The sequence below is a fragment of the Falco peregrinus genome, chromosome 18 (assembly GCF_023634155.1).
Source record: "Falco peregrinus isolate bFalPer1 chromosome 18, bFalPer1.pri, whole genome shotgun sequence".
Taxonomy (NCBI): domain Eukaryota; kingdom Metazoa; phylum Chordata; class Aves; order Falconiformes; family Falconidae; genus Falco; species Falco peregrinus.
In genome coordinates, this window is record NC_073738.1 from 5,726,298 (window position 1) to 5,736,768 (window position 10,471).

The 10,471-nt window shown below is 59.8% G+C and overlaps 1 protein-coding gene across 2 annotated transcripts; it reads right to left on the bottom strand.

The window, feature by feature from the left end:
• Positions 1 to 681: 681 nt before the first annotated feature.
• On the bottom strand, positions 682 to 8,502 carry LOC101912800 (parathyroid hormone/parathyroid hormone-related peptide receptor-like). Of its 2 annotated transcripts, none has more exons than XM_055790165.1 (13): positions 8,282 to 8,502; positions 6,599 to 6,704; positions 6,060 to 6,170; positions 5,828 to 5,952; positions 5,535 to 5,629; positions 5,004 to 5,190; positions 4,413 to 4,566; positions 4,184 to 4,244; positions 3,546 to 3,612; positions 3,153 to 3,247; positions 2,639 to 2,780; positions 2,477 to 2,518; positions 682 to 2,254 (listed from the first exon to the last, which is right to left on the bottom strand). In XM_055790165.1, exons 1-13 carry the CDS (start codon positions 8,357 to 8,359, stop codon positions 1,892 to 1,894), a joined length of 1,626 nt encoding a protein of 541 aa, XP_055646140.1. In that variant the 5' UTR covers positions 8,360 to 8,502; the 3' UTR covers positions 682 to 1,891. The 2 variants fall into 2 exon arrangements, with proteins under 2 accessions (XP_055646140.1, XP_005235918.2); XM_005235861.3 differs by having other exon boundaries at positions 2,639 to 2,776; positions 3,149 to 3,247.
• Between the last annotated feature and the right edge of the window lie 1,969 nt (positions 8,503 to 10,471).

Consider the following 10,471-nt stretch of genomic DNA (forward strand, 5'->3'; position numbering starts at 1 on the left):
CCCTTTCCTTGTCACACTTAAGGTTTATCACTCTGCACAGCTAAAGATTTGAGTTTCAAAACAAAAAAAATAAAAATAGCTCCATAGTCTAAAGCTGCCATCTGCTCCCTCCCTTCCTGGATCTCAGCTCACTGCCACAGGGAACTGGTCTTGGATGTGGCATATGCTGGGGTTCCTCCCCTTCTTTTTTTAACGCATCCCTCTGCCGTTCGATAGGATTGTTGAAATTCCTCACCCCTCTCTCAGCTACCAGGAGCCTCTTGAGACTTGAATGAGTAAATATTGATCGCTGACAGAGAGCTATAAATATCAGTTCACAGCCCCATGTTAGATACATAAGAAGGTTGATTCCATCTCCACAGAACAAGGTAGCAGTGTGAGCAACACGCCGACTGCCCTGAAAGAGAATCTCTTTCCTTGCAGCGTCAGGCTGGGCTGCTTGCTTCTAAAGAGACCAGAGCAGAACTCGCAGCTGAGCAAATCAATTACGGGAAGCTCAGGTTTCTTTGTAAAGTGCAATCCTTGGATTCTGCTCCTGCCTCTGTGCCTGCACATCAGTCACCCCCTCTGCCTGTCCTCCCCCAGAGCAGGGCATATACCCAGCTGAGCCTCATCCGCATCGTACAGTGCTTGCTTTCCTGGGTGGGAGGGGGGGCGGACGTGTCTGACTGCACCAGCGTCTGGACCATTTAAAGAATATGGATGCTGGAGCCTTTCCCTTCTCTGATGTGCCTTCTGGCTGGCTGTCCCTCCAGCACTTCCTAATCCCTGTGACTCCTTTGGTGTCTTAGCTCTTCACTGGAAGATCTGTGAATGCACAAAATTATTTGCACGTTTGCTGTCACTGTCTTTATCATGAAGTTACTGCCTTGAGGGATTGTGTCTCATTTAAAGCAGGTAGGAAAAAAAATTCTACATCTTACCACCACCATGCTGTTTGATTTTAACTGGCACATACACCTCATCTCCCAACGATGCAGCAATTCTCCCCTCCCCTGTGGTCTGGCTGGATTGTCTGGGCTGGGCATGGCAAGCTCTTTGGGAATGTCTTTTCCGTCAGGGTGACGAGCATTCCCAGGCAGCACACATGTGGCAGCGTGGGCAGGGGGGGCCTGGGGCTGCCTGGTCCCCGGCAGTGAGCTGTGATCAAGGCTGGATTTCCAGCCCTTTTCACCTTCTGCTGCCCTCCAGCAACTGATTGCATCCCTAACGGAGTTCAAGGATGGAAACAAGCCAGACTCTCTCTTTATTCACTTTTTAGCCTGCAGAAGGGTTACAGGGCCAAGACTTGCATGCAGCACTGTACATTATGGCCAACCGTGCTGTAAAGCAGGGGGGACCCAGGCCTTTGCTGCGCCCTTCCTGAGCTCTAAAGCTCGGCCTGCCTCCCTGAGCCCGTCGTGTCCCAGTGTCTCGCGCTCCCTGCTTGTGGCTGGGCGCTGCACGTTGGGCTTCGCAATATCCATGAGCTGCACGAAGGTGCAAGGGCAGGGTGAGCTGCAGGGCAGCTCTGTGGGCAGCGCGTGCTCTGCCAGCCCCAGGCACAGCACAGTTCGTAGCGCTGGAGCTGAGTCGCTTTCCAGACTTCGGAGGCGAGACTGAGCAGGGAGGATTCCTTCCTGGTGATGATTCCAGGCCTTGCATGCACAGGCATCGCTCGCACGTGTGTGGAAGGAAATGAGGTGTGGAGCTGGCTGCTCGGCCGGGTGGTAGAAGGGGCGAGAGCACGTGGTCCCTTTGCACAGCGGCTGTGAGGGAGCAGGAGCTGCAGTGGCCCAGTGACTGTCCCCAACCCCAGCTGTCCATGCAAGCGTCAAAGGAGCCCAAAGTGTGACAAGCAGCATCTTTCCAGACACAGCTGGGTATCCCGCCGGGAAACCTGCCTTTCACTTTATAGCGTGGTCTCCAGCTCGCTCTTTAGGTTGGGGTGACGCTGGTTCAGGTCTGTGAAGTCGCCTGTGTTTTCCCCACAGGTTTTCTGGCTCATCTCCTGGGTCAGACAGGGCAAAAAATGACCTGAGGCAAAGGAGCCAGGGATGTAGCCGGGCAGGCTGGCCCGGGCGGGGGGCAGCAGCCCCCGCTGCTGTGTGCTCCCTGCCCCTCGCCCGGCAAGGCTCGTGCTGATGCTGGCGGTGGCGTGGGAGGCCAGCCCAGCGTAGCAGCAGCTCCCTGCCGCACCGTTGGCACGCGCCTTCTGCTTGAAGTCCAGGGCCAGGCTTCTGCGAAAGTGGGCTTTCTTAATCTCCGCCTGCACCTGAGGGAGAGACCAGAGGTGGCTGCTGGGGCCTGGGGAAACAGGGATCCCGTCCCTTCCCCATGGCTTTCACTCCTAGTGATTTTTTCCCCTTCCAAACCCTACCGAGAGGGATGGATCTGAGTGTTTTCCTCTGGTTATCCCAGCCTGGGGTCTGCGGGCAGACTTCCCCGACCCTAAAGGGGCTGGAACAGGGAGCTCAGCTGCTCACACTGAACTTACCTCCCCATTGCAGAAGCAGTAGATGAAAGCCACAAAGAAACCCTGCCAAAAGAGAGAGGTGGAGCGTGAGTCCCGAGCTGGGATGCTGTACACGTCCCTCCCCCTCCCGGCATGAGCATCGCTCGGTATTCGGAGCAGGCAAGCAGCCCCATGTCCACACACCTGAGAGGAGTTAAAGAGCATCTCATAATGCATCTGGATCTGCCACAGGACCCCGGAGACCTCGGTGTAGGGCATGGCCATGAACACCACGTAATGGACTCCAAAAAGCGGCATCAGCACCAGTGTGGACTTCAGCAGCTTCCTGAGAGGAGGAACGCCATGAGCCGGGGCTGCCAGGAGCCCCCAGCCCCCTGGCAGACGCTGTGAGCGTCCTGGCAAAGAGGGCAGTTGCTTCAGCTGCTGCTGCTGCTGCAGCTGGTTTGTGTGTAGCTAACCGCACGGTGTCCAGCTTGGAGGAGGAAGCAGGCAGAGCCTGAGCGCCTGAGCCGGCTGTTTCGGTCAAACCGCGCTGCCAGAAGCACTGGCTGCCACCGTCCTGCCACCCTCCCTCACTCCCACAGCCGCTCCCGCACCTCTGCCCTTCACTCCCAGCCCCCCGGGAGCCGTCTTGGCTAAACGGGCAGAAAGGAGCCGGAGCAGGGCCGGGGCATGGTTTGGCGCTGCCAGCACTCGCCTGTACTGCTGCCGGGGGTCCAGCTTCCCCGTGTTCGTCTCCCAGAGCTTGGCAGCCAGCACCCGGATGATGTTGAGGAAGAGGAAGAAGTTCACCTGCCGACAAACACCTGCTGTGGTTTTGTCACCCACAGTGACCTTGGGTCTGCCCGAGCAGCCCCCTGGGACGAGGACAGGCAGTTCTGGGTGAGCTGCAGGCAGGGACATGGGGGTGATGCTGTGGTCAGAGCCAGGAGGGACCGATGCCCCTGGACCCTTTTGCATCATGTGGGCCCTCCCTGGGTGCCAGGGTGGCTGGGGACGCAGTGCCAGTGGCCACAAGCGAACAGCTCTGAGTCTCTATCCATCCCCTTTCCCCAAAAAGGATTGGGAGATTCAGCCACAGGATTCTTACCACAATGGCGGCCAAGATGGGGACCTGATAAATCCACTTCACATTCCCTGCGCTGAGGTCCCAGCACCTGAAGAGACCATTAAAGAAACAGTTTGAGAAACCTGAAATCACTGGTAAGGAAAATTGCTGGCTGATGGCTCCCTGTGCCCGCCAGCCAGCATCCCGTCCTCCTACCCTGTGCTCCCTTTGTGGAGTTTGTGTAAATCTTGACCCACCAGCAGCCGTGCTACAAGCTTTCATAACCATCATGAAGCTGCAAATCAGTTTTAAAAATTAGCATTAATGTTCCCAAGGACTCCTTGGCCAACTCATCTAAAACTCCTGCTGTATGTTTGGTGGCCTTTCTCCCTTTAAAATGCTTAATTTTAGAACATGTCCTTTAGCTTTCGTCTTTGCACTTTTTATTGGTTAATTTTATGGTGTAAACCTGCATCCATCTGCCTCCTAAATCCAGAACAAAACAACTATTGGTCTGGATTATGGACAATTTTATGAACAAACCTGTACGTGTGTTCACCCCTCTTGTTTTTTTTGGAAAATTTTCGCTTTCACAATTCTGGTGCCCACAGATATTTGCTAGCATTTGCAGCCCGTCGTTCCCTCCCCAAGGGACCACCAGAGGAGGGGGACCTACGTACTGTGTATCTGCCAGGGAGGCCCTGACGCTGGCCCAGACAGACACAAACACGGCGGGGAGACCTGGAGAGGTTGGAACCAGAGTGAGGAGCTTGGGTGAAGCGTCGCGTTTGCAGCTGGTCTGCATCCCACTGCCCTTCCCTGGGCACTCGGTGCCATGCAGCCACGGCTGAGGCCACGGCTCCCAGCTGGTCACAGTGGCCATAGCATTGGGTTGGGGTCCGTGCTTACCCCAGCCAATGATGATGAGGAGCCACAGGTAGTTCTTGTTGGAGAGGTAGGCCATGAAGATCAGGCTGTGCAGGTAGAGACCTTCCACCAGGATCCAGTAGTGGTTGGTGGCCAGAAAATAGAGGAAGAGCGTCACCACCACCTTGCAGCCAACCTGCGGACGTGCAGAGAGGGGCCCATCTCAGGCTGGCCCCTGGAAACGAAACCTGGTGGCTTTTGCCCTCTGGCCAAGCTGTGCCCCCTGTGTGGCTCACGTTCCCCTCTGGCAGGGAGCTGCATCTCCCCTGGGATGTTCCAGCATCAGGCAGAGCAGGCGCCCTAGATCTTTCCCTAGGGATGGCGTTTCCCACACCAGGGCACCCTGAGCTGGGGCAGGCAGTGAGCCCGATGTCCCCTGTGGCTCTGGTCCCTGCTGCGGCACCGGGGCGGGGTAAGCTGGCAGAGCTGGGATGGCCCTTCATCCCTCCCCAGCGGCATCGCCCCGAGCACTGCAGCCCCGACCCGGGAGGGTCCCAAGCGCATCCCCTTGCACCAGGGCTCCCAAATCCCCTTTTCCCCTGATCCTGCCCCTGGTCTCGGCATGCCACGTGCCAGGTGGCTCCGTTGTCCTGGTGAGGGACCCATTTCTGCCTTGAAGTCATCCTCCCGCATCTTCTCAGCCGTGCTGGCCAGCGTGCCCGAGTAGAGCACCATGTCCTTCACGAAGATGCTAGCCGCCCGGCAGATGAAGGAGGTGAAGAGGTGGACGTGGATGTAGTTGCGCGTGCAGTGCAGGCGCCTGCGGAGAGGAGGGGTGACGTGAGCCCAGCCCCGGCTGCCTGACAAGCTCATCGCGCGTGGGCTGGGGCACGGGGGTCCCACCGAAGGTGGCCTCCAAGGTGGCAGCCCTCCCGCGGGCACAGGGGCCGGGTCTGGGGGCAAGTGGGCTGTTGACACCTTCAAGGGCAGGGTGGCGCGGGCGGGGAGCCGGTCACACGGGGGGTGTTTGGGGCTTTGGGAAATGGCTGATGTTCGTGCTGGGGGTTGGGGCCGGTGCCTGTTCCCTCGGGGGCAGCTCCCCCTCAGGGAGGGGGCGAGGGTGACTCTCCCGCACGCGGGAATGGGGATGGGGCTTCTCCTTACTTGAAGTACGAGAGGATGCAGACGGCGACAATGAGGGAGGCCAGGGAGATGGAGTAGCCGATGGTGTACATCAGGTGCAGGCGGTCAAACACCGCCTGGAAGAGAAGGGCTGAGCTCCACAACCCCCCCGCAGCCCAGCCCCCCCCAGGCTGAGGGCACGGCGGGAGCAGGGCTTGTTTGAGGAGCGGCGGGGGAAGAGCCCCCTGCTCCCAGCAGTTCCCTGGGCTTTGCTGCACGCTTCCCTGGTCCCCATCCTGACCCCTTTTCCCAGCACCTTTGGCAAGCAAGGTCACCTTCTCACGGCTCCGGCTCTCGGAGGAGAAGAGCAGAGCACACTCGGTGTAATTGGCCCAGGTCCTGTTGATGCTGAGGGCCGTGGCCCAGGTCCCGGAGGCGCTGCAGTACCTGTAGGCATGACCTGCGAAGGCAACGCGCGCTGTGGCAGCCGAAGGACCGTGGGAAGCCTGGACACGTCCCCGTTGGCACCCAGGCGAGGTCGCTCCCTGCCCGGGTGCAAGCACTCACCGTTATGGTTGAAGTCATAGATGTAGTCAGGGCAGGGCACCGACACCTCCTGGCTGGGGGAGCCCTTGGGCCAGCAGATGATCCCGTCCCACTCGGGGAGGCAGCTGGTGTCTGGCCAACAACAAAGACACATCTCATGTCCCCAGACTGGGCCGTGGCACGCCAGCAGCCTCCCCGAGGGTGGCCAGGGCAAGGAGAACGTGCTGCCATGCGAACCCCCCCAGCCTGCGGAGCAGAGGGACCGGGGAGAAGGGCACGTCCCATCACATCCCACCTCTTCTGGGGCAGGCAAGGCCTCTCCACCGCTCTAGTTTGCCCTGTGCCTGGGGCAGTCTGGAAAGCAGTGCTGACTAATCAGGGTGATGATCTGATCAGCACCTAATTGCGCCCAGAGCAGCCAGGATGCCGGGAGCTCCACAAACCCTCAGGAGCTGAGTGTCCCTGGCCCCATCCCGCTCCCATCGGATGGCACAGCATTTCCCGTGGCACAGCCAGCTCTACCGGGGCTGGCTGACCCATGTGCGGGGCAGGGACGCTACCTTTGATCTTCTCCAGTTGGGCTTTTATGTCTCTCTGACATTTCTCCTTAGCTTCCACCAGGAGATAGATCTGCTCTTCTTTTGTGAGAACATCATCAGGGTCGACCTGCCAAGACAGAACTGAAGTGGTCAGGCCAGCCGTGCCAGCCAGCAGCTCGCCTTGGGTCTCTTCTTCGTGCTCACAGTTTAGAGATTAACCCTCCCCGGGAGACTTCGGCCCACCCTGGTGACCCCCATGTCCCCAGAGAGCTGCCACCGTCTGCTCAGTGACATGAGCCACCCGCGGCTGGGATCTGGGATCCAGGAGCTGGGAGCGAAGCTGCTCCGTGCCAGCAGCACCCCGAAGGTGGCAGATGAGGACACCCACAAACGCTTCCCAACCCAGAGCAGGACCCATGTCGCTTCTGCTGCCGCAAAAGACCCAGCGCTCCCCGCACAACCCCCGCATCCAGGTAATCAGCACCAAATCCGACATCGCGAGGGCTCAGGGGCCGACAGAGGAACGTCATCTCCTGATGCGGGACCAACGCTCTGCCGAGCCCTGCAGCGTGGGGGTCTCACCATTGAGCAGGACCATCCCTGGGGCAAGGAGTGAGAGTGAAACCAGCGCAGCCACGGGCAGGGGGACAGGAGCACATGTGGAAGTGGATGCGCGTGGCACGGCTGTGCTCCCCCAGCCCTCCCCGGGCGAGTCCAGCTTCCATGGCTCGGGGTAGATTCGAAGGACACAGGGAAGAGAAAAGCGCTGCCCCCCGTCCTGCTCTCTCTGCTCCCTCTTGCAAGGCTGGGGCCGACCACGAGCCGCCCTCCCACCTGTCCCTGAGCGGTTAAAAAATGCACGTCCCTGCGCATCTCTGTGCCAGAAACCAGCGGTATGCTGGGCTTCTGCCAGCAGCGCTGGATGTGCCCGTTGCCCCCCGAGCATCCCAGGCCGGGTCCGGCACCCCGGCCTGCAGCAGAAAGCAGGTGCCCAGTGCCAGGAGCTGCACGATGCAGACGGGTGCAGCCTGCAGCGCCTGCAGCTCCTGGTCACACTGCACGTGCAATCATCTGTTGGGCTGGGATGCTGGAAGGAGTTGGGAGCCAGGATGAGGAAAGAGCTTTGGAAGTGGAAAGGAGCTGGGACGCAGCGGGGTCATGTCCTGGGCTGCCTGCAGGTGAGCGCGGCCAAATCCTGCCCCAGAGAGGAGATCCTGAGCGCTCACTTGCGCTTTTCCCAAAAGCATCCGAGGCGGGTGGAGGGGGTGTGTGGGGGTGGCTGGTGAGGGGCATAGGGCAGGAGTGAGGGTCCTGGGGCTGCATCAGCAGGGTGGGGGCACAGCTTTGGGAGATGCACCCGGGTGCACCCAGCTCTGCCCCTGCCACACGCCCCCAGCCTCGCCTGCACCACGATGAATCGCCCCGCGCTTTCTGCTCCCCCAACGCCTCTGAGGCTGCGAGCCTTGCCCTGGATGCTTCCAAGAAATGGAAAAGCCATTACATCGCGGCGGCGCGGCGGCTGCTGGAGACATTTTAGCAGGAGCGGAGAGCCTCTGCCCTCCCACCCGGCCCCTGCTCAGCACCTCTGCGGAGCAGGACGTGCAGCAGGGGGACACATGGCCCCGACCGGAGCAGGTGGCACAAATAGCAGTATTTAAAGCCAGGAGAGGGACCAGAGGAACCCACGGGGCCACGCAGACTTACCAAAGCCCACGCAGAGCTCAGGAGGCAGCAGCAGAGGAGGGCCGCCGTGGTACCTCCCACGGGGATGGATGTCTCCATGGTCCCACCGTATCACTGGGACGGGGACCTCAGGGACGGCGAGCTGGCGGGAGCGAAGTCCTTGCCTGGGGACAAGCTGTCTGCACAGCCCCAGTCACTGCCAGCCCGAGGCCGCGGGCGATGGAGAGGTCTGGCGTGTTCAGCAGGACAGAGCATCTTCTGGGAGCACCTTCCCAGCTGCCCTCCCCGTCGGGGCGAGGTGGCAGTGGGGGCACAGCCCGTCCCTGGCAGCACCCTGGGGTGAACCCCCTGCCCTGGTGGGCACTGCCCCGGCAGCGCTACAGGGATCTGCTGGCAGGCTTGCTAGGCAGGGGGGGTTCTTCCCCCCCCATGCTTGCTCCTATTCACCCTCTGTGTCTCGCCTGCTTTAAGCAGCTCCTGCCGCATGTGCAAACAATCCCCGTTCAGATGGGGATGGCAGAGGTTTGTTGGCTCAGCCCTAGGTGCTAAAATCCTCTTCATTCAAGGCAGATTCCTCTTCTCTTTTCAGAAAGTTCTCTCACTGCCTGGTGGCTCATTTTTCAACTGTCACAGCATCCCCCCAGCGCCCCAGCACTGCTCAGTCCCCTCCAGCCCCAGACTGGTCTCAAAGAGCTGAAGGAAGGTGGGAAAAATCCCAGTGAGGTGGCTGGAGGTAGGGAGGCAGGGTGTGCAAGCACTTGAGCATCACCTCGACACTGATGCTCCTGAGGTGGGATGGCTTTCAGGCAGATGCCAGTTTAACCCTTTTCCTTCTCTCGGGATTGGGGCATGTTTTGGGGAGACGTGCTGGGATCAGTCCCACTTCCCACTGGGACCAGCATCCTGCTGCCTTTGCGTGTTTGCTTTGCAAAAGGGCCTCGCTGCACATCTGCACTTGGCCCCCTGCAGCGCGGGGCTGGTGGCTGTGCCGGGGTTAGAGGGATGGTGCTGGCAGCATGGAGCTCCCACCCCGCTGGGCACCTCGTGCAGCCTGTGGACGGGATGAGCCGAAGTGGCAGGGCCAGGCAGTCCTGGGCCATCAGGTCCCACCTGATGGCTTAGCCCTAAACACGCCCCAACCCTGAGAGAAGGAAAAGGGTTAAACTGGCATCTGCCTGAAAGCCATCCCACCTCAGGAGCATCAGTGTCGAGGTGATGCTCAAGTGCTTGCACACCCTGCCTCCCTACCTCCAGCCACCTCACTGGGATTTTTCCCACCTTCCTTCAGCTCCTTGGGACCAGTCTGGGGCTGGAGGGGACTGAGCAGTGCTGGAGCGCTGGGGGGATGCTGTGACAGCTTAAAAATGAGCCACCAGGCAGTGAGAGAACTTTCTGAAAAGAGAAGAGGAATCTGCCTTGAATGAAGAGGATTTTAGCACCTAGGGCTGAGCCAGCTGCTGGTCCCACCACAGCTGACGCTGTCCCCATCAGAGCCGTCCCTTGTCGCCTGCATCCCCTCAGCAAGGCCCCAGTGCTGTCCCCTGCGTTTAGGGATGATGTGGATGCTCAGGTGCTCCCACCACCCTGCCAGCTTGAAAACCTTGTGTCCCCCCAGCAGCCCAAGCACCTCCCAGGGAAATGGGGGCACCAAGCAGGGGGTCCTTGATCCCCAAGCAGGTCGTCATTAGTGGGATGAGGCTGAAATCCGAACGCTTGGTGCCAGACCCCAGGGAAGAGCAGGCTGCCAAGCCCGGAGCCTGTCCCCTAGCCGGTGTAATCCATGGCCAGGCACCTTCTTCCACCTCCGTGGGTGCCAAAACGCTGCCCAGCGCAAAGCCACCACGTGGGTGCTGACACCAGCCTAGCAGCATCGCTCTGCCAGGCAGCACCACAGCTCCAGCACGCTCGTCGGGATGCGGCATGGGCACGTAGGGCAAGAGAAGGGACAAGCAGTTAAATTGCAGGATTAATGTTTTCTGAAGGCTTTTCTGAGCACTGATTTCCGAGCCAGGAGCTGCCAAGGAGCAAGGAGAGAGTGAAGCTGAGGTTATTTCAGGGTCGGATGGGTGGGTGCATAGATGGATGCTGGCGGTGGGGGGGGGTGCAGCAACGCTCAGGGGCAATGCGATTCCCACTGCAGGCAAAATCTGACCCAGGCTCCGAGTTTACAGTTAGCAAAACACGTTGGGTTGGGGTTTTTTGCCAAATTAC